This window comes from Crinia signifera, chromosome 3 (genome assembly GCF_055691185.1).
Source record: "Crinia signifera chromosome 3, ASM5569118v1, whole genome shotgun sequence".
Lineage (NCBI taxonomy): Eukaryota > Metazoa > Chordata > Amphibia > Anura > Myobatrachidae > Crinia > Crinia signifera.
Window position 1 is genome coordinate 32,557,270 of NC_139219.1, and position 23,542 is coordinate 32,580,811.

The window sequence follows — 23,542 nt, forward strand, 5'->3', positions numbered from 1 at the left end:
AAGCCTTCTTAGCGGCTTGCAGGTAAGGCTGGATTCAGACGCTTTTGCGTCTGAATTTAGCGTGTACATGGGGGACACAGCGGTGTGCCGGGGTGTGTAGTTAAAAAAGCCCCGGCACGTCAGCGTTGTGCCCGTGGTGTCTCCACTTGCCCCCGTTGTCAGCGTTGCCTGTTTCACTGTGGAACTACAAGTACCACAGTGACCTGTCAGCGCCTGGGCAGCGCGCTGCTGCTGCCCGGCAGCTACGCTGTTAACGTAGCTGTCAATACGTAGCTTACAGCTACAGCGGCACGCGCACAGTCAGACAGAGCTAGAGCGGCACGCGCACAGTTAAACAGAGCCTCTGGCAGGCTGCCAAGTTTCTGTAACAGACTGTGCGCGCGGTGGCGCCGTGAAACTACACAAGTACCGAAATTACTTACTCTGAAACCATGATCTGATTGCAAAGCAACTGGCATGGTGCAAGGCAAGCAGTGTGACCTCTTATACTGCCCATGTAATTGTTATGTGCGATACAGCGACATGCTGCTGCTGTTTCTGTACGTCTGGGGGGGCGACAGGGAGAGTGTACGGGACAGCTGAGCGGAGAGTGAGAGGAGTCCTTTATCTCCCTGTCCAGTAATGGGATCTTGTAGAGTACAGAGTGCTCATTGTCCGTGACAGTCCGTGTAGAACCAAGTGTCTTGTGACTCGGGAAAAGTCACTGTCACATGGTAGAATCCATCAAACACATTGCTTGTAACGCGCCTGCTTCAGGACCCCACTAACCTGGGGCATAGGTCCAGCAAACCAGCACCTAAGTAACACCAAGCAGCCGATCAACTTTTTTTTTTTTAGTGCCCTTTAAAAACAGTATGGCCTTCCCTTATTGCAGTCGTTCGATTAGCTCTCGCATACCCCCTATCGAGCATCGCTGGCCGTACACTAGCGAGATTTGGCCTCTCTTTATCTGAATCTGACAGATCGGGATGAAAAATCTGAAGAAAGTGTGTAAAATCGCATGTGTTTGACATCCTCTCTGAAGCGATGCGTGGTCCTTTGCGCATCAAGTCGGAGATCAGACCTGCTGCACTTAGGATTAATCGGAATCACAGGCTCAGGTGCACATCGTGGCTTTTTTTTATTTTTATTTTTTTGCACCTGCAATATATTCATGCAATCTGCTTTATATAGGTGTATTTGCCAGCCCCTGTAGTACAGCCTAATAGATAAATCACACATCAAGTACCATATCGGATGGAAGGATTGACTTAAGAGTTCAAGGGATATCGGACGCGACTTGAGGCTGAGATAAGTCGGGTGTGGATTGTATGGTCGACCTAAAGATGGCCGACAGCCATTAGGTCGACGAACTGCAATGTCAACATGGGAAGAGGTCTACAGGTCATTTGGTTGACACAAGCATTAAGTTGACATGGTCTAGGGCGACAGTCAAAAGGTCGACATTAGATTTTTCATTTTTTTTTTTTTTTCCCCAAATGTTGACACAGTCGACATGGATTATGTGCACCGCATTCCCTCGTATGGCTCGCTGCGGTCTCCATGCTCCGGGCACGGTGCCTCGCTGACGCCACCACCCCCTAGTGGATGGTAGGGCATGAAATACCACCTGTCGACACATGTCGGCTCAAAAAAAAAAGTGAAAAACGCCATGTTGACCATTTGAATGTCGACCTAGACCATGTCGACCTAATGACCTGTCGACCATCTTTAGGTCGACCAACCGTGTGGTTTGTTTAGGACATGGGTCTTCAACCTGCAGCCCTCCAGATGTTGTGAAACTACATGTTCCAACATGCATTGCCACATTGTTTTCCTATAAGAGCATACCAAAATGGTCAGGGCATGCTGGGACATGTAGTTCTACAACATCTGGAGGGCCACAGGTTGAAGACGTGCTTTAGGGCGCACTTCCCCGAGCACCTTATTTAAATGTAAAAATGTCTAGCCACAGTGCAGAACCCTTCTAATGTATAAATGCACGCTTGGGGGTTTAAACATCATAGGGGGGGGGGGGGGGGGGGGGGGTGGGTGGGTGGTGTTGTCCCTGATTGCTGCTCGTGATTATCGAAAGACAATGCATGTGCGAGGCCAAACGGTGACGAATTCAGCAATTTATGCTGGTTGTAAGCCACTTGCAAGTGGATTGTCGGGAAGCCACCGTGTGTGTGTGTGTGTGTGTGTGTGTGTGTGTGTGTGTGTGTGTGTCGCACCACCGTTTTCTGGGAGTGTCAGGGAATCAGGATGGCTGACAGATAATGTCTAGACCAGCATTCACATGGTCGACATTGACTAAAGGTTCACATGGTGATGGTCGACGCATGGAAAGGTTGACATGAGTTTTTTACAGTTTGTCTCTTCGTTTTTGGGACCACCACGTGAACTTGTATTGCGAGCAAAGCTGTACACTGATTGGGGGTCCATGTTACTCCGGTTTTGATACGGACTCCAAAAAACGTGAAAAATTCATGTTGTCCTTTTCCATGTGTCGACCTTTTGCGTCTGTCAGTATTTTGTCAATGTCCGCCTTGTTCATGTCGACCTTCTGCCGATCTTATGACTGTCGTCTTAAGGCCCCCATACACTATGCGATTTTGAGCCGATTTCACCCGATTTTGGCACTTTGGGCAGATAAATCTGGTGAAATCGGCCCAAAATCGGAAGTTTGGGACATCTGATATGATCTGATGCACCTTCCCGCTCGCATCGGATCAGGGCGTCGGACCTGCTGAACTTAAGATATATCAGAATCTGACCCATCATGGGCACATCGTGGGTACCCACGGATGTTTCAGTTCCGATATATCTGGGTTCCTCGTGTGGCCGCGAGCGCTAGCCTGACCCCTCTCCGGGGGGAGCGGCAATAGCAGGCTGGGAGCGGCAGGCAGGGACCACAGACCAGACCCTGCTCTCCGATCCCTGCCTGCCTCTACAACTCTCCAGCAGAGTTGTACTCCTGGACCCTCCTCTGCTGCCGCTTTCCCAGGTTTTTTTGTTTTTTTGCATGTGATAAATCGCATCCGATTTATCACATGTAATAATGGCACATCAAGTGCCAAATATGATCAAGCTCCCCTGGGTAGCTCAGGGGGAAGTTGGGGCCGACTTATACCTCCCAACTGTCACGATTACAACGGGACAGTCCCGATTTTCGGGTCCTGTCCCGCTGTCCCACCCGCGGCAGGCATTGTCCCGCTGCGGGGGGTGGCAGTTGGGAGACCCCCCAATCTAATAGAATAGACGCTGTGCGCATGCGCACAGCGTCTATTCTCGTATAAAAATGAGGTCGCGGCTAATTAGCATAAGCCGCTACCTCATTTGCATACGCCCCGCCCCCTTTTCGGGCGCTCGTCCCTATTTCTTCACCATGAAAGTTGGGAGGTATGCCGACTTGTCCTTAGAACAAGTCGTCCTAATGTATGGGGGCCTTTAGACATTGTCTAGTAGCTGTATCACCCCCTACGGACAGCCTGCTATGAGTCTGCTAATGAAGTTGACACTTATCTTGGGTCGGGGGTGAATTCCTTTTGTTCTCCTGCACTTGTCAGTGGCCACATTGTGTAGATCATTCCAGCAACCTCACAGCGAGAACTGTAATACCCCTTTTACACCGCCGAAAAATCCGGGTCAGCGGCGGGTCAGACCCGGATCTTCGGCGGTGTAAATCCCTAACGCCGTGTCCCTTTACACGGGACTTCTACCCAGGTCCTGACCTGGGTAGAACACGGCTAGGACCTGGGTAGAGGGCGGTGTAAATGGGAACGCCGGGTCGGATGACCCGGCTCCCATTTACATGAATGGGGAACGTCCAACCTGTGGACCGCATCGTCCGCAGGTTGGACGGGTTGTCAGCCTGACACTGACTGCCGGCGCTGCTGTCTGCTATACCCTGCAGACAGCAGCGGGGGAGGGAGGTGAACGGATGCCTGTGTGCGGCATCCATTCACCTCCTGTGCGACGGCGGGGGGGTGCGCGCGGTGACTGGGGGCAGCCCAGCAGCTTACCTTAGTGCTGGGCTGCCCCCAGCAGCGTTCCGGTCCGGCGGTGATTCGCGCTTGGAGATGACATCATCCTGTCATCTCCAAGCACCGGGAGGGGAGGGGGGGGGAGGTGCGGGCCGGGCTGTCTGCCCGGTGTAAATTGCACTAAACGCCGGGTCGCACCCGGCTTGAACCTGGGTCTAAAAAAGCCGGGTGCGACCCGGCGTTTTGGTGTAAAAGGGGTATAACTAGTCACAGTAGTTGGATTTTGCATTTTATAGCTGCGTGCATTCTTGCAATGTTTGCCCACTTCATGCAACAAACATGTGTGTAATTGGATGTTTGAATCAATTTAGGTGCTTTTTTTTTTTTTTTGACACACTAGATGTGTCTGTTACACTTCTGGCGGTTGTATGCAGGAATCCTCAATGACCATAGTCGGAGTATTATTCCAATATTTGTAGACTTTTGAATATGTTGGTTAATTATTGTTCTCTTAAGAGAAGCCAGAACCTGGTGTAATTACCGGGTGTAACCGGTTGGACAATAGAATGTTCTAAATCCCAGGAGTCTCAGCGACTCCGACACACTGCTCGTCTGCCATTGGCTTGCGGTCTGCTCATTGATTCTCCACCTCTCACACTTGGAAATTACTTAATGAATAGATAAACAGTAGATTTGAGTTCAGCTTCTTTCTATATTTGTTTTCCAGCTGGTATACGAGTTTTTCCTGAGGTTTTTGGAGAGCCCAGACTTTCAGCCTAGCATCGCAAAGAGGTTTGTGGACCAGAAATTTGTGCAACAGGTAATTCATTATTCGTTCTCTTTGTTCTGTAACTTGATTGGAACTTTCTTATAGCTTGTTTATACATTTTATGTCGTTTATTGCGATCTGTCTGCTAGCACTGACAGGTGACACCAGGTCAGCACCAGTGTCTTCATGCACAGTGCCATGTTTAGGCTTCAAATAATTCTTCCTAGAACTACAATGGCCCTGACACCGGTGACGACTAGATTCATCCAGCATGCTGGATATTAATTGCAGGGCGATAGTGATGCGTGGGGCCGTGCATCGTCATTGCTATGCCACTACAATAAACGCAGTGATGTAATCGCCCCGTGTGTAGACCCCATAAGTCGCTGTTTTTGCTCAGTTGTTTATACGCTTTGTCTGGCACGGTGGAGACCTTATAGAGCAATATGCATAAAGGACGATAAGAGAATACCCATTTTTAGGGAGATTATTGGAGGGGTTGGACAGACCCTAAAATACTGCCCCGTGGTATGAAATAAGATCAGGATTGACCAGATGTTCCACTGGGCGCCAATGAATTAGTTCCTCCTGCAAAAATATTGAATCGCCCCCCTTAAATTTAATCAAATCTTTTTTTGGGGGTTTTGTCAAATACAATCTCTAAATCTAAATGAAGGGGAACCTATTATACGCGCTCCTTAGCAAAGTGCAGTCAGTAAACCTTAAGGCCCCCATACACATTGGGGGTGACTTGTCCTTAGGACAAGTCGCCCCCGACTTCCCCCTGAGCTTCCCCGGCTGCTCCCCGGGGGAGCTTGATTAGATTGGCACTTGATGTGCCATTTTTTACATGTGATAAATCGTCTCGATTTATCACATGTAAAAAACCCGGAGGGCGGGGGGGGGGGCTACAGAGCAGGGCTGCTGGTGGGAGCAGGGGGGGGCTGGGGACGCTGCGGGGGACACAGGCGGCATAGAGCCGGGAGCTGTCAGTGCTAGAAAAAAAAGCCTATACAATGAATGGGCAGCCTGTGATTGGCTGAGCGCTCTCTCAGCCAATTGCTGACTGGCTGAGAGAGCGCTCAGCCAATCACAGGCCGCCCATTCATTGTATGGGCTTTTTTTTTTTATTCAGTACTGACAGTCACAGCTCCCGGCTCCCCCTGCCTGGCTCTATGCCGCCTGTGTCCCCCGCAGCGTCCCCAGCCCCCCCTGCTCCCTCCACCGCCGCGCCGCCCCACTAGGTCCCAAGTCGGGTGGTCGGACGTGCAGCAGGTCCGACCACCCGACGCAGATCCGATGCGCACGGGACCGCGCATCGGATCTGAGGGGACATCAAAACTAGCCGATTTTGGTCCGATTTCGGCCAGATCCGACTGATCTGGCCGAAATCTGACCAAAATCGGCTAGTGTATGGGGGCCTTTAGGAAAAGTAAGTTCTAGAGATCAGACTTCTATCCAGCTTCGTCCTCAGACTGGAGGCCTCGGAGCAGTAATCACATAGTTGTAGTATATGGATAACTTGTAGAAATAACAACCAGTATTTATATGGGGACAAATCATCTCGCTGCAAGGTCCTGCTGTATCCTCGTCTCTGCCGGGTGTCTGTAACGTGACTGATGGAAGTGTGCACATTGTGCGAGGCCTCGGTTGTCATTGACACGGGGGTATGTGCTACCACTCGCATAGAGTACAGTATGTTGGGTCAGTGCTCTTAAATGTGGGCTATACCTAATCTGCACCCTGTCTTACTGGATGAAATCCAGGTTGGAAACAGAGTGGCCCCCATTAAGGATATTGGGCTATTGCGGGCAGGTTTTCCTGTTGCAGTGATTACACTTTACACTGTTGGCATCTGTGTTTTGGCCGCAATGTGTTGCTTACAGACGTGTTTCTGGCATCCGGTTATGTGTGTAATAAAGTGGGCGAGAGGAGGAATGTACACCTCTCGCTATGTATGCTGACCTCTCGGTATGTATGCTGTATGTCTGTAGCGCTCCTATGGACTCCTTGTCAGAGCCTTGAGATTCCTTTGTTATCTGTGTGAGTAGCACTAAAGAGTTATAGGTCATACATCTGGTAACACACTGCCTCTGACATGGCCCCATCACATTGCACGGATGTGTCGGCTTTATTTAGATACTTAGAGATGATGCAGAGTTCTTAAATCCTTCAGCTAATTCAGAAAAAAAAACCTTAAGTACATAAGAGAGCAGCATAGTTGGTGTAGTAGCTAGCATTGCTATCTCACAGCACTGTGGTCATGGAAGTCGCACAGATTCCCTACTGGTGCAGTTTTATTCTGTCCCAGGATTTTTTGTGTTGGCACCGAAATCTTAATTAACATAATTTAATATTTGGGTCTTATGTGTATCAGTTGTTTGGGATGTTATGATTCTACTAGTAGTGTTTCCGCAGGTAGATGCGGTGTGCTATATGTGGTAGAGGGGTAGGTGCTGTGGTGTTGCAGGTGGGTGGGTGAGGGTCGGGTGCAAGCTTGCTTGGGAGTGTTGTGGGTGGGGGAGTGGTAGGTGGGGGGATACTGTGGGCACACACACACACACACACACACACTCTTTATCTTACTGTCCCCTCCACTCACACTCTTCTAAAACATGCTATCCTCTCGCAGCTGATTTCCTGCTGCAGTGGCTAGGTCCATATAGCTCCGCCCCCTCATCCATCCGTAGCACCGCCCCCAACTGAACGTTTCTCTGCCACATTACAGGACTGAGTGGGGGGGGGGATTGGTGGTGTGAAAGGAGGTTGTTCTAGCTGCTGTCGCCTCCCGGATACATTGACAGGCTCAGCAGCAGCACACAGCCTCCGTGAACTGCATTCTCAGTGTCACAACACACTGCCTTACTCTGCCGCTTTGCCCGCCGCCCGTACAACGCTGCCTGCTCCTGACCTGATCATCACTCAAAGAACCGCGGGAGGAGTTGCGCCGGCCGCACATGTGCAGCAGCCCTCCCGCGGCCATCCTGGAGGGTGTTGTGAGGTGGCAGCAGGTCCTGGAGGCTTGCGCTCGGGGACAGCAGGTCGTGGAGCGAGGCTGAGGGGGGCATGGTGTGTAGGCGTGGGGCGGGGTTTGGGCGAGGATGGGTGGGCATGGGAAGTGTTGGAAGGTTGTGTGTAGGAAGGGATGCGTTGGGGGGGCGCGGTGTGTAGCCGTGGGGCGGGCTTTGGGCGGTCATGGGGAGTGGCGGCCGAGAAGGGGGCGGATAGTGTGGGAGCTGCTGTGTAGGACGGAGGGCAAGGGGGTGATGTGTAGAACGGAAGTGGCCAGGTTTTGCATTGTGGCTAACGGTGGACGGGCCTGTCAATCACCCATGGAAGCCCGCCCACCGTTACCTACACTGATTGTGAGTGACGGATCTGGCTAAATATATAAGAGATGTTTTCTAATAACTAGTTTTAATGAAACTGAAATAATTGAATTTCGTGAGCCTGAGACCACCGGCGCCTCTGTTGGGTGCCTGCCCATTTGTGACTTTATGCATTTGCCACAACAGTGCCCCCTCCCTGGCGTACATCTGTGCACGCATGGAGTCTGGCATGGTTAAGCATCCTGGTGCATCTTTGCATACCACCATTGGACGCACCGTGGATCCTTGCACCTGCCCTGTATGGTCTTCCATTTGGGTGTTTTCTGTGTTGTAGCGTTTGCGTGCAAAGTGCCCGCGGCATTCCAGTAACACGTCCTCTCTGCTTCCCAGGCGCTGCCCAGGGAAACCCAGCATTGCATATAACTATTTGGCTCTTACAATGTTACCCTCTGTACTGATCACCATTGTTGTCATTGACCCATAATGCAACCGTTTGTCTGTTAGGATATTAACATTACCCGCTATCCTTGGTGCCAGTCTCGTCATTGACCAGTATTGTAACTATTTAGCTGTTAAAATGTTATCAGCTGTTCTGGGCGCCAATATTCTAATTGACCAGTAACGTAACTGGATGTTACCCGACCCAGGCAGCGTTTCCATGTAACACCAGGTTCTTGCTGTCCAGTAAAAGTGATCTTCCAACCAGACCTTCCCTTCAAATGACTGTGCTCCTCATGTTGCAGCTGTTGGAGCTGTTTGACAGTGAAGACCCCCGAGAACGAGACTTCCTGAAGACCGTACTACATCGGATTTACGGCAAGTTCCTTGGCCTAAGAGCTTTCATCAGAAAACAAATTAACAACATTTTTCTCAGGTATTGGAATTGAGATTCGTAAGTACACACCACAAGCAGTTGATGTTTCCCGCTAGTTGGCGCAGTGATTACATGCACAAGTGACTTTGCCGGGCAATAGACTGTAATAGAGGAGATAAGCGGTTCGGGCTTGTAGTGTGGGGATCAGGGAGGTGCGCCCAAACATAGTGGCTGTGTGAGCAAGGGGACCAATCGACAGCCTCGGTCATTGGCTTCATGACTCCTGATTGGTCCTCCTGCACACTCTCTCTGTACAGCAATTTTAAGGTGTGAGGGAAGATAGTCACCACCACAGATGTGCCTAAATGTTCAAAATAATAAGTGGTGCCAAAGGTTTTATGACCTATGAGTTTGGTTACGTGCTGTGGGCAGTTTCCGTGTGTTGCCCCTCCAAAAAGGTTTTTTTTTTTTCTGCCTGGTATACGCAAGAACTGAATTGCAGCCCAGATGGAGGATCTAAATTACCCAAGAGAGCATATAGACAAACGGCAACATAAGTTGAATGCACAGCATTCCATGCTTTCCCTATAGAGGCGTTCTGCGACCCGTTCCTCTGTGTCTATGTGCACCACCTCCTGCTCTGTAGCAGGAGGTGGTGCACATAGACACCCCCCCCCCCCCCCCTAGTTGTGCACTCCTCACCATTTAATGCCCAGCATGAACATTTTAACCGTAACAGCTGTATCCATTCCTCACTTATGTTTGAACTTAAATTAAATGTGTGACTAAACGTTAAAGTATTAACCGTTTGAGTGTCAATGTTGCTGTGAGCGATACTCAAAATATCCGCTAAAAATGCCAATTTTTTTTGGTGCAGTATTTAACTAAACATCAATGAATTGACTTGTCTGTATTTGTATTTATTTATACTAAAAGAACAGCAACGTTGGCATGCAAAGGGATAAGTTAGAATGCCAGGTTTGTGTCTACATTTTTTTTCTTAATCAGAAACATATAGCTAGCATTCAGTATGTTACAGCTGGATCTAGTGGCGTAAGCACAGACCCCAAATAGCTCTGTACAGAATGGCGCTCCTCCTGTTTTTCCAAACGCACATTGCCGCAGCTGAAAGGCGAAGTGTTTAGAACAACAGGTACTTTATGAAATGAGTCCGATAACACATTCCATTGTACGGTATGGTTTCCTTCACGGCCTTTTTTAAAACAAATAAGGAAAGTCTGAAGAAGGGTTCTGTGCAGCTGAATATCTGTCCCAGCGCTGGCTGTGGCATGCACTATTCCCACGGAGTATGTAAGCAGCGTTCCACCTGGCTGCTGCATCTGTTTAGACAAGCGCACATCTGGATTTGGGAGAGCGGGGGGAAATGCAGGCTGTATTAGCTTCTAGAAGAAATGGTATATGAACAGGGCTCTTCCCCTAATATTAAGGGTATGGTACATAGGGAAATTATATTCCACCCACCCACCCACCAACGGGGTCTGGTTGTTCGATTGTCGATTGATCTCTCTGCAGAGGAGAGGGGTACCTGGCCTGAAGCAAGGCGAGGGTGCACGGTACACTTATCGGGGGGCCCCCATGCGCACGTGTCGATATTGACGCCCAAAAACCCCCCATGAAAAACGTTCATCTACCTCTCGCTTGTCAACACTTTGGAAATTTCGCCCTACTCAACTGCACATTCCTCCTCCTGCTCCTCTCCCCTCTGGTGTATGACTTGTAACAACTGCACAGGGGGATTGGATATAATACTATAGATAACATTGTTTTATTCTCTGATCGTGGTGTATGGGGGCCCCGCCACCGCTGGTATACAGTCAGTTTGTAGTGTGTGTGGGGGCAGCTCCAATACTGGTATACAGTCAGATCGTAGTGTGTGGGGGTAAATCCAGCTCTGGCATACAGTCGGAACATGGTGTATGGGTTGCGCTCGCCATGCTGTCTGAGTCCGGCCAGTCGGGATCCCGACGTTGGGCTAATGGCTGTCGGGATCCCAACTGTTGGAACCATATACCACACCCGGCAATACGTAGTGAATTTAATGTAGCTGATCCCGGGTTAAACACCTGTATTCTCTTCTCACACAGCATTACGGATGTAACCACAAGACATATGGGGACAAATGTAATAGGGTGAGAGTTTCTTAAAGTGAGAGATTTTGGGAGATTTTTTCCATTTTTTTTTTTATTATTATTTTTTTTAAAGCAGCAATCAATTACATGGCCAAATCAACCTGGTTTTGCAGTGTAGTTGATTGCTGCTTTAAAAAAAAAATGGAGAAACTCTCCCAAAATCTTTCACTTTCTGAAACTCTCACCCTATTACATTTGTCCCTCGATGTGCTGCGTCCTGCTTATTCGCTTAGCAAATCATGCTCAAAACAATTACAGTGGATTATGCTTTTTCTTATTTTTTTTTATATGTAATAAGTGCACTTTGCAGATATGTTTGGCTAACTAGTCTTTGTTTCCTCCATAGGTTTATCTATGAAACAGAACATTTTAACGGGGTGGCGGAACTGCTGGAAATACTCGGCAGGTAATTTGCTAATAAGATTGTGCAGGTCCTTCGTTAAAACCACCCGGATAATGTGTGACATAGGGGGCAGACCAGATGGGCCAAGTGGTTCTTATCTGCCGTCAAATTCTATGTTTCTAGCTGAGGACAATGACCGATCTGTGTGACTGCAGCACTGTAGTCACTATGGGGTAGATGTATGAAGCAGTGATATGGGAGGAGCCGTGAGCCAGCAGAGGAGTGGCCCATGGCAACAAGTCAGCAAGTAACATCTATAATTTGCATAATACAGAGAAGCTGATTGGCTGCCATGTGCCACTTCTCTCCTGGCTCTCTTCTCTCTGATCACTGCTTCATACATCTACCCCAATGCTATAGAGCAGTGGTTCTCAACCTCAGGACCCCCACACAGTTCATGTTTTCCAGGTCATCTGTGCATTTTTTAAATGTGACAGTTGGTGATACAGAGGGCAGCTGCTAGTCACATGGAACTCGTGCACTGTGTGGGGGGGTCCTAAGGACCGGGTTTGAGAACCACTGTTAGAACGACTCCAGCACATATCATGGTTTGCTTGTTACACCCCATCTTCTGCAAATCAGGGGGATTATGAGGTCATTTTAGTGGCAAGGACCATACTGGCCCATGATCCTTACTCATGTGTGAATGGCATTTGCGCAGTATATACCGGCATTGTTGTTCATAAGACCTCACCAAAGCCATCATGAGAGCAGAGACTCTGTAATCTGTAATAGTGTAAGTGGCTGGTGGCTGCATTATTCTATCTGCATTATTTTTAATTGATAAAAAATAAGAATTTTATGTAAGGATGTCTCAGGGGTTGGGGGGTTATTTGTTTATTCTTTAGAAATTTGGATTTACCAATAAGTAAGTAAAAATAAGTACATCAATGTTGATGTGTACAGATACACATTGGGATATCCGAGTATAAATGTACGAATTGCCAGCCTAACAGCACACTATAACCATAATGTCCGCACTGTGTGCCGCCAAACGGAGCAACACTTGACTGACTCCGGGTCCTGCCGGCACGCACAACACTTGAATCCCCCCTCCCACGCTCATTGAGGTGAGGAGCAGCATTAGCTTTTTATTTTACGATTAAGATAACTTTGTGACATCAGACGGGGCCAGTGTATGCGAGCGTTAACGTTAGTGCTGTCATTGGAAGCTGCTGTTTATTAGTTTGCATTCAGTCTTGGGTTTTATACATAAGTTGCTATAACATTGATGCTCAGCAGTGACTTGAGGGGCTGACCGCTGTGTTACTCTGCAACAAAGGGAGCACTCAAGTGGTTTATACCACTTCATTCAGCAAATGAGAGCAAAATCTACCACATTTCCTACCCTTTTTACTTTTTTATTTGGGGGTCTGGTTTCCTCTAAACATGGATAGGAACAGGTTAAAAGGTCCAGGCTCTAAATAGTGGTGGTCCTGTCCCTCTGGGCTTAGAAGTAGGCAGGTATTGGTACCTTGGGGTCCTTGGACCGGAGAACTGTGCCAATATTGCGGCTGTGGCTGGGACGGGAGTGTCGTGCCAACATTGGTGCTGCACAGGATTCTGCTATAATGGAAGAATGTATGAATATGGAGGAGTTCTGATATATGGTGGGATTTAGCGAGTTGTACACAGGGGACGATTTCATAGAGGAAATCGCCAGACTAATCCTTTATGGTCCCTTGTCCATTTAAATGGACATTATGAAAAAATATATCATTGTACAGTTTAATCTAGAACATTTGGTGCACTCTATGCATCTGCACAGTTTTTACTCTATACTAAGTCTTGCGTCTCTGTTTTCACCACCAGTATCATCAATGGATTTGCGTTACCCCTGAAATCGGAACATAAGCAATTCCTCATGAAAGTCCTGATTCCTATGCACACGGCCAAAGGCTTATCTTTGTTTCATGCCCAGGTGAGTGTGTCACGTTCCCTCTGCCACGTGGGTTACTAGTGAGCGGCTTGATTGCCGTAACCGTGGTCTACAAGTAGCTTAGAAGGCGTAACTGCTGATTTTAGTACAGTTAGTGGGTGGAGAAAGTGCCGTAAAAGAACAAAATAAACACTCTCTGCACATGTTACCTCTGCCCCACCTGCAGTGCAGCGTGGTTTTGTCCATTAGAGAGTGATTCTGCCTTTCCGTGTGAATCAGAATAACCCCCTTAGTACAGCGGTTCCCGACCTTTTCTCTCCCGTACCCCGTGATTAGGCTTTTCATTTTGGAGTACCCCCTCCTCTCAATTTGAAATCTCCACAGAACAGTACTGATGAGTGGAAGTGAGCGGTGTGCAGTCCGGAATCGGGGGCCCTCTGTGTCTGGCCGCTGCCTGTGTAGGGTCTCAGTGGTTCCTGCTCACGCCTGTAGGATTAATGCCTCTTCTTCCTCCACCCGTGTCAGCTCCCAGTGGATTGTTAAAAGATGGATGGCAAAAGTACAAGGAGACGCTAATGACACTGCAGATGGAAGTGGCGCAACGTGGTTCTTCTCCATAGCAATAGGAACCACTATATTAGTAGATGCAGCTGGTACCGCCACTGTATGGAACTCACATAGCCATGCTCTGACTCTCTCACTTGCTCTGACCATGACCGTTATTATGCCAGCAGTCTTATAGAATGTTGCATTGCATGTGCCACATCCAAAACACTATATTGTACTGTAGAGTCACATGGGAGCTGTCCTTCAGATAATGCCGCCAGCGCCATCTTCACAGACCAACCCTCCCTCGCAGGAGTGATTGAGCCTCTCAGGATATTGTGCCTCGATGTAACGCCTCCCTACATAGCCTGGTAATTGCATTAGTAGATGAATAACGAGGTGTGCTCGTTTTTCTCGTTGTAACAGATCATTAACATCAATGTATGTTTCAGTTCCAGTCCCTTTCCTCTTGTGAAAGTAAACAGCGTGTACTTGTCGGAGAACGATTGTTTGCTCTTATTGTGTATCTTCTGTACCAGATGATAAGACTGGACTCTCTGTACTTACACTCCATTAATAAAGCGGTTTGTTATGTCTGCAGCTGGCGTACTGCGTCGTCCAGTTTTTGGAGAAAGATACGACTCTCACAGAGCCCGTAAGTCCTTTTCATCCTCTTATTTATTATTGTCACTTGTTATGCTTTGTTTTATTAACCGGTCAATAAAGGTGTGGATATTTGTGAGGCCGGGCTGGAAGACTATTCTAGCAGGATGCTGGTGCCGCAATGCTGCAAGACATTACTGGCGACGGCTATTTTTGTCTAATCCTTGTATGCGTGTTCGTACTGTATAAATGCTCTATAGCCGAACTCACGAATCTAGTCCCCATTGAGATAAATGTGCGTATGAATCACCACTGCAGATAGATAATAAGGGTAAGCGTGCATCTTCCGCTGTCTGAGTGGGCGTCCGTGGGAGCTGCACAATAAGCTCAAGGTAGCTGTGCTAATTATAGCCGGAACACGTGTGTGTGGGTGTACAGCGTGCATTTGTATCTGCAGCCAATGCCTCTGCCATCTAATGACCAGGAAGAGTAGTGTGCAAGGTATACAGCACAAATTGGCGTAATTAGTGTGGAGGCATCGAGGTCATGTGGCCTGTACCACGTGACTACACAATGTTACTATAGAAGGCTGTGCACATCCATATAGTCATCTAGCACCTCTATTAGGACTACTTTCCTCTTGGCATGTGGCCACAATTTATGTGGGTATGAAATGCCTTATACAAAACGAATGAAATTAGGGTAGAAAAGTGACGGTACTTATGTAGTATCTGGGCTGCCGATTTTTTGATTGTATGCCTTAAGTTAAGGCATACAATCAGATGCGATGCGATGCGATGCGATGACCCGATTTTTCCATAGGATTCAATGTTAAAATGGACTGAGTCCATTTTAACATGGAATTCAATGGGAAAAAGGGGTCCTTTTCATACCCCTACTATCCAAGTGGGCATGGAGTTGGATATAAACCTGTGGCGAGCGTAGCGAGCCACCGAGCCCGAAGCGTGGCGAGCGAAGCGAGCCCCGCGAGGGGACGGTATTCTGTGTCCCCTCGCGGGGCTCGCTGCGCTCGCCACGCTTCGGGCTCGGTGGCTCGCTACGCTCGCCACAGGTTTATATCCAACTCCATGCCCACTTGGATAGTAGGGGTATGAAAAGGACCCCTTTTTCCCATTGAATTCCATGTTAAAATGGACTCAGTCCATTTTAACATTGAATCCTATGGAAAAATCGGGTCCATCGCATCGCATGCGATTTGGTCGGGTGCGATGCGATGCGATGGACCCGATTTCAAAATCGGCAGCCCAGTTACTACATAAGTACCAAAGTGACAGCCAATCAGCACCAATAACTGCCATGTTAGTGCCTTGAACAGACAAAAAAGTACCAACCAATCAGCTCCCTTTCAATTTACAAACACAGCCTGTAACGTGGCAGTTTAGTCGCTGGTACTTTATCACCACCTTATGCCGAAATCCCGGGACAGAGCTAGCAGGGTTGCTCACGGACCTTCGCGGGTTATGCGCCTCCCACCACTGCCCATCGTGGGGGGAGGACTGCTGGGGACAGAGCGGCCGGTCTCCTCCCACCCCCCCCCCCCCCTCCCACCACAGCCCGACTGCTAGGAACACAGAGCTATCGGGTTCCCCCTCACACCAGAAAATGCAGGGACTAGGCTGGTGTGAAAGGGGCCAACCTGGGAATGCCCCTGCATGATCCGGGAGACCGTATTCCTGGGTAAGTCCCTGCATTTTCTGGTGTGAAAGGGGTATTAGTGATGTTCATACAGCAATAGCTGGGCAGAGCCATTCTGGGACTAGAGCTGGTAATTGCACCCTTGCAGGACTGCTGCCGAGTACTGACTTCTATTTGTATATGTTCCACTGTTGGCTGCAGAGCTAGTGCCCTGTGAGATACTAACCTTTCATCTAATGTAGTCTTTATTATAATTGCAGGTCATTAGAGGATTGCTGAAGTTCTGGCCTAAAACCTGTAGTCAGAAAGAAGTAGGTATTTACTGACTGAATGGTTGTAGTAATGCAACGTGCTATTGGATATGGCTACTTATTCATGACATTGGGGGGGGGGGGGGTGTAACATGGTCTGTACAAATTGTCACATTATTCTCGCTTTGCCTAATGTAAATATTAAGTTCATAATTCTGTATATTGATACAAGTCCTGCTGCCAAGGTTTCCCAGCATCTGTACTGGTGTTGGGAAGTGCATTCTCTCTTCCCATACTTGTGATATCCCCAGGGGTGGTACTGTGTCAGAGGCAGCGCATAGATGCAGGTATACACTCCATAGCGTGTACGCAGCCTGTACAGACGCATAACATTAGCTTGCGCCAGCATATTCATATCCTGCGCTGGGCACCGTTAGGCATATTTTAGCAATATGGAAGCATAAAATATAACCCTTGAACCAGTCTTCCTATAATTCCAAATTGAACACTGATGACGGCCACTGGTAATTAGCTCAGACAGTTGGGTTGGGCCTATTTGGTGATCTGCATAGACGAGAACATTAATTACAGGGATGGGGGATGCATATTGCTCCTCAGCCGGTGTTGGTCGGATGGACAAAGTGGCTGCAGTTTTGGTGTTTCCAGCAGAGCTGTCTCGTCCGTGTCGTACATATTGCAGTCAGTAGTGTGCAGTGATCGATGCCCCATCTGGTAACTTATGTTTTTTTGCCGCAGGTGATGTTTTTAGGTGAAATAGAAGAAATCTTGGACGTCATAGAGCCAACTCAGTTTAAGAAGATTCAAGAACCTTTGTTTAAGCAGATATCAAAGTGTGTGTCCAGCTCTCACTTTCAGGTGGGTGGAATGAGGGATTACGTTGTATTGTGTTCTACATAACCCCTCCTAACTGAGTGCTGGGAATTGGTCACCGGTGCTGTGTTTGTCATTCGCCCGCCCTGATGTTTGTCATTGCTCTGTTGCGCAGGTTGCAGAGCGAGCCCTCTACTTCTGGAACAACGAGTATATTCTCAGTCTGATTGAGGAAAACATTGACAAAATCCTACCAATTATGTTCGGTAGTTTGTACAAAATCTCCAAAGAACACTGGAACCCGTAAGTAGCGCTTTTGGACTCGTTTGCTCCAGTTCGTGTTACTGTTTTGTTGTCGCCCTAAGACATCGACTTTTGGGCTTATGTTATCCAGAAGCCTGGTGCACCTTAGATGATAATTTGAACGATGTTGCTGATTCCGACGGTGTGGAGCGACAAACCGCTCCAATCGTCCAGTGTGTACCTAATATTTTGCATGTAGTCCATGACTTCCTCCGTCTATTGCAAGTGAATGCAGCATGGCCCCCCCTCAGTCTCGCTGCTGGCATTGGCAAGTGTGGGCCGTCTGACGCGATGTCGCTAGGTCTACACGTTGCCTACTGTGTACCTGGCTTTAGGATTTTGAACATTGGTATTGGGTATTTAAAGCATTAATCCCATGTAAAAAAAAATAGGTATGGGTCATAGGGTCGACCTGGCTAAAGTCAACAGAAGCATTAGGTCAGGGCTCGACAAACCCCGGTCGCCAGGTCGCCACGGCGACCAGATTTTCATGTCTGGCGAATAGATTCTGGGCTGCCGCCTGCAGTCTGCTGAGGAGGGAGATGGGACGGAGCAGCGTGTCCCAGCTCCCGCCTGCCTAAGCCACCTCAGCATACATTTTGGAGAGCTCACCCACGCACCCCGCACCCGCGGTTGCTGGGGATCCTCTGCCGAGCTGCCTTATAGCTGTGCGCGGCTTCCCTGCTCCCGGGTCTCGACAGCGAGACAGGACACTGCGGCCGCATGAGATAAGCTCCTTGCCGCTTCCTCCCTTCCCGCACCTGCATGAGGTCCCCTGCTCTACACGGCGGTGGGGTGATGGCAGATGTATAGAGCGGTGCTCCGCTATTTCCTGCAGCTACTGCAGCTGTGTGTGCGCTTCTTATTGTGTAGGGATCTCCTGCACATCGCTGCTGGCTCCGGGTGTCTGCATAGTTGAGGGGGAGACAGGTCAGGTGCCATATGTAATGCAATTGTAGAGCCCACCGCTGGTATGCTACACACCACTGCTGCTCGGGCATTTTTTTTAAACAAATAAAATAAAATATGTATGTATGTATGTATGTATGTATGTATTTATGTATGTATGTATATATATACATATATATACATATATACACATATATACACATATATATATATATATATATATATATATATATATATATATATATATATATATATATATATATATATATATATATATATATATACACACATATATATATATATACACACACACACACACACACACACACACACACACACACACACACACACACACACACACACACACACACACACACACACACACACACACACACACACATATACATACACTTTATTTTTATTTTTCCCCCCTCTTCTAAAGCAAAATGCAATGGCTGCTGGGTGTAGTATTGTGCATGGGAACATGTTGTTGGCAATGTCCTAATTCAGTTGATGACCAGGAATTATGTTACTAAAGCTCTGCAGCATGTCTCTGTGTTTGGTGGCCCACCATTTTAAGTCCACCTCTGCTTGCAGAGCCGGCCCTAGGCATAGGCAATTGCTAGGGCATTTGCCATGCCTAGGGACTGCGTGCTGTGTAATGTAAGTATGGGTCACTACAGGCTGTGTAACGTGACTATGGGTCACTAATTGGTGGTGTAACGTGACTATGGGTCACTAAGTGGGGTGTAACGTGACTATGGGTCACTACGTTCTGTGTAATGTGACTATCAGGCACTATGTGCTGTGTAACGTGACTATGGGTCACTGCGTGCTGTGTAACGTGACTATCGGGCACTGCGTGCTGTGTAACGTGACTATCGGGCACTGCGTGCTGTGTAACGTGACTATCAGGCACTATGTGCTGTGTAACTTGATTATGGGTCACTGCGTGCTGTGTAACGTGACTATCGGGCAGTACGTGCTGTGTAATGTGACTATCGGGCACTGCGTGCTGTGTAACGTGATTATGGGCAAAACTTCTGTTGAATAGCAGCAGATGCAGTTGGTACTTTGGCGCTTGATAAGACCTCCCTAGGGCCTATTCAGTCTTTTTTCAGCATATCACAGACTTTGAGGCTTGTTTTCTGCTGTATCATATATCTATCATTTGAAAAACTGAAGTGTTTTAATTTGATAAATATATTCTAGTAATTCTATTTCCATATAGACTGTAATTTTCATACTGCTTTAAGTTTAAAGTACACCTTGTCCAAGTTTTCAGTCATTTTTATTTTTGGGGTGCGATGTACTTTTGTCTGGCTCCTAAACTTTTGTCCTGGCTCCTAAATTTTAGAAAAATTTGTCAAGCCCTGCATTAGGTCGACATGAATTTTTCACGTGTAAGTGTACCGCTGCGCTCGCCATCCTTCGAGCATTGTTTAGTATCCCACCATGCCGTAGTGGATGGCATGGCATGAAATACCTAGTTTTGGCACATTTCGGCTCAAAAAGAAAACGTGAAAAACATATCGACCTTCCCATTGTTGGCCTAATGCTTGTGTCTACCTACCGGCCTTGACGACCTTAGCCATGTCAACCTTAATAGGGTTGACCTAAGAACTATATACCCAAAAAATAGATTTCCCTTTACAGTATATATGAGCTAGCCGCCGCGGGCTAGGAAGAAACTACTCAGTATTTACCCCATTTCCCTGGTTTGTTTCTTGAGGCTGCTATTAATCATTTAGTATATAGTATGATTTATTTTAGTGCACAGTTTATCTATAGTATATATCTGGAGCCATGCTTTATGCAGTATCTATGTAATGAGAATGTTGCACCTATATATTACAGTATTAGAGGGGTTTCTTAGTGCTCTCTGCCATACGTCCGAGGGTCTAACGCCAGTCTCCGGTTTTTGCGTCTTCCTCTTTGTATAGAACGATTGTAGCCCTGGTGTACAACGTGTTGAAAACATTAATGGAAATGAATGGAAAACTGTTTGATGAACTTACCGGCTCCTACAAAGCAGAACGGCAAAGGTATGTAAATCGGGATGTGTATTGATTATGGTGTGAGGCTGATTTACCCTAATAGTGATCACAAGCCAACGATTTTTCTGGGACAGTCCCCCTGTCCCACCCACGGGCTGCAGTGTCACCGGAGAGGTGTGTGTGTGTGTGTGTGTGTGTGTGTGTGTGTGTGTGTGTGTGTGTGTGTGTGTGGGGGGGGGTTCTGTATTGCCCAATTATATATACCGAGGCTTAGCCACACCCCACTGTCATGGTCACCCCCTGCTCTGTCCTATTGACATCCCCCCACTATACCATGACCACACCCAAGAGTGGTACACCATATCTGTTTAACAGATTGAAGAGATAACTATGCTCGCCAGTTGTGGACATGCCCACAATACCAGTCTCCTTTGCCCTGAGTTTAATTGTTGTACCCATAGGACTAGATTTGGGGAACACTGGCTTACATGTTTCCCAGGTCTCCTAGCTTGCGCACAATTGTTTAGTATGATTCTGTAAAGAGACCTGAAAACATGGCCTGTTGTGGCTCCCTTAGCACTGGATTTGGGAAAAGTGGCACTAAGCTAGCCCTGTATAAGCCAGGAGTGGGCAAACTGGTCCCCAAGATCTACCAATGGTCCACGTTATGTCTAAATCACATAGCTGGTGCAGGCATTACTAACTGTCACATTTCATAGACCACCTAGCTTGTGCACAGGTGTAGTCATTACTAACTGTCACATTTCCCAGACCACCTAAATGGTGCACAGGTGTAGTCGTTACGAACTGTCACATTTCCCAGACCACCTAGCTGGTGCACAGGTGTAGTCATTACTAATTGTAACATTTCACAGACCACCTAGCTTGTGCACAGGTGTAGTCATTACTAACTGTAACATTTCCCAGACCACCTAGCTGGTGCACAGGTGTAGTCATTACTAACTCACATTTTCCAGACCACCTAGCTGGTGCACAGCTGTAGTCATTACTAACTCACATTTCATAGACCACCTAGCTGGTGCACAGGTGTAGTCTTTACTAACTGTCACATTTTCAAACATGCTGCATTCATTCATACTACACCTGGTATAAGCCATAGTGTTACTATGTGCCATGGTAATGAAGGCAACATACATGTTTATGTCCCCCCATCAGGGAGAAGAAGAAGGAGCTGGAACGTGAGGAGTTATGGAGAAAGCTGGATGACCTCCAGCTGAAGAAGGCCTTGGTGGAGAACAGTGCTTTCGGTGTACAGAAAAATACAAGTGCCAAATAAACCACAATGCGACCACCTCCGCGCCATAGGCATAATACTTTTGTATATTTTTATTTTCCCGGAAAAAAAAAAGTAAAGTAATAAAACCAGCTCTCCGTTAAGATATAAGGACAGTTTTTTTGGGGGGCGCACACCCCTGTCTTGTGGATGGTTTGGCTGCGAGGAGGTCCAGTAATACATTGCAGGGCGACTCATTGCTGACCTCTCTAACCGCAGGTGTTCGCGCGTTTCTGCAGCGCTTCGTGCGCCCTGCCAGCGATCACTAGGGATAGATGACTTCTGTAATATGAGTGAGGGGGTAATTCTGGGGGTGGGAAGAATTTATGACTTGAATTCTATATTATATATATTTTTTATTTTATTTTTTTTATTATTGTGTTGCACATAGGTGTATTAGTCTGCTATGTACATTGTTTTTCTGCGTTTTACATGTTTATCTCTTTGCAGTTTTTCTCTCTTAAAGTGCACCTTTTACTGACCGTGAAGGCAGCAGTTTTATTACCCAGACTCCCATATTCATGAGCCTGAAGCCTGTATCCAGTCCCTGGGCTAGTGACATCACATGCATTTCAGTGATGTCACAAGTTCACAGCGAACTGACCGACTAAATTTTTTCGGCTACCGCTCTTATGTGGTTGACGGGTCTAAGGAGAGTATGGCTCTTGGCATAACGTTTTCCATCGTAAGAACGGTAATTTTTGTCTCCCCGTCATATACATCTGTGTGAATGTAGAGGCTCCGTTCACAGTGATTAGACTGCTTGTTATATACTGTACATCCCCCAGCAGCAAATTGTACCAGTCAGGCACCAAAATTGCAAACCGCCTGTGGGAGCCAGTACCAGTATAACGGACGGGGCGGCATCCCTGCCCATGCATTTACATTGTAGTGGTCACCTATGCAAATCATTCCAGTGAGTATTAGACCGTGTGCAGTCAGTGACTGGCAGATCCTTGTCCCGTGTTGCTGTTGTGCACTGTTCCCTGGTAATCCCGCAACGAGCATAGATATTGAAATGACCTTTTTCTGTCCCCCAGAGACCAGCTGTGAAGAAACTTGTACTTTTTTTGAATAGATGGTTCCTTCACCAGCCCAGTGTAGTAATCTTCGGTCCCCGTTTTATTTAGTCTACTAAGGGGGTTGGTGGGGGTTAGCCAGGGGATTCCAAGTTGCAGCCATATTGTAGGCAACTACAAATAATGTACCGGGTTTTAAGCTGCGACAGTATGAGATGTGTAACGGGTTCTCCCCACGTGGTCCTAGGTGTGAGGAGGGTGAAGGGAGACGCCTGTCCTTTGCAATATGTTCAGAATACATTTCCTATGGCATGAGTGTGCAGTGATGTCATTTATTATGGATCTAGAAAGATGCAGAAGATGTGGCCTATTGGGTTCTTGCAAAAAATGAGTGTGATAATGCCTTGTGTATTAATGGACACTTGTTACCAACCCATTGAAATGACAACAATATAACTGTGGTGTGTGCAGCCGAATGGAACAACACTTGAATCCCCCCCCCCCCCCCCCCCCCCGCCCACCCCCATAGAGTTGAAGAGTAGTGTTAGCCTTTCATTATATAGGATGATGTTCGTGGTGTGCAGAGCAAAGATCTTTGTCTTTAAAAGCAGTGACCCGGTTTGCAACGTAGGCCAGAGTCTGCATGACTATTTGGATGGGTGCAAGAACATGCTCTAGCCTATATTCCTCATTACGTCACCGCGCAATGTAATATAGTCAGCACAGCAATAAATGAAAGAATCCCTCTGACATATTTTTGAATCTTAGTCTTTCACTTACTCTGAGATTAGCCATCTTTTTTTCAGTTGGATTGGTATATTGAT

At 47.5% G+C, this 23,542-nt stretch overlaps 1 protein-coding gene across 2 annotated transcripts in view; it reads left to right on the forward strand.

Annotated features, from left to right (window-relative positions):
- PPP2R5A (protein phosphatase 2 regulatory subunit B'alpha) overlaps positions 1–23,229 on the forward strand; it is a 74,888-nt gene extending 51,659 nt beyond the window's left edge. The window contains exons 4-13 of one of the 2 annotated variants that reach the window (XM_083175605.1): positions 4,693–4,785; positions 8,807–8,937; positions 11,374–11,433; positions 13,243–13,351; positions 14,457–14,510; positions 16,375–16,425; positions 17,122–17,241; positions 17,372–17,499; positions 20,352–20,453; positions 21,569–23,229. In XM_083175605.1, the coding sequence (XP_083031731.1) occupies positions 4,693–4,785; positions 8,807–8,937; positions 11,374–11,433; positions 13,243–13,351; positions 14,457–14,510; positions 16,375–16,425; positions 17,122–17,241; positions 17,372–17,499; positions 20,352–20,453; positions 21,569–21,608 (888 nt within the window). In that variant the 3' untranslated portion in view covers positions 21,609–23,229. The remainder of the gene's footprint in view (positions 1–4,692; positions 4,786–8,806; positions 8,938–11,373; positions 11,434–13,242; positions 13,352–14,456; positions 14,511–16,374; positions 16,426–17,121; positions 17,242–17,371; positions 17,500–20,351; positions 20,454–21,568) is intronic. The other variant, XM_083175604.1, reaches the window with a different exon arrangement.
- Positions 23,230–23,542: the final 313 nt, after the last annotated feature.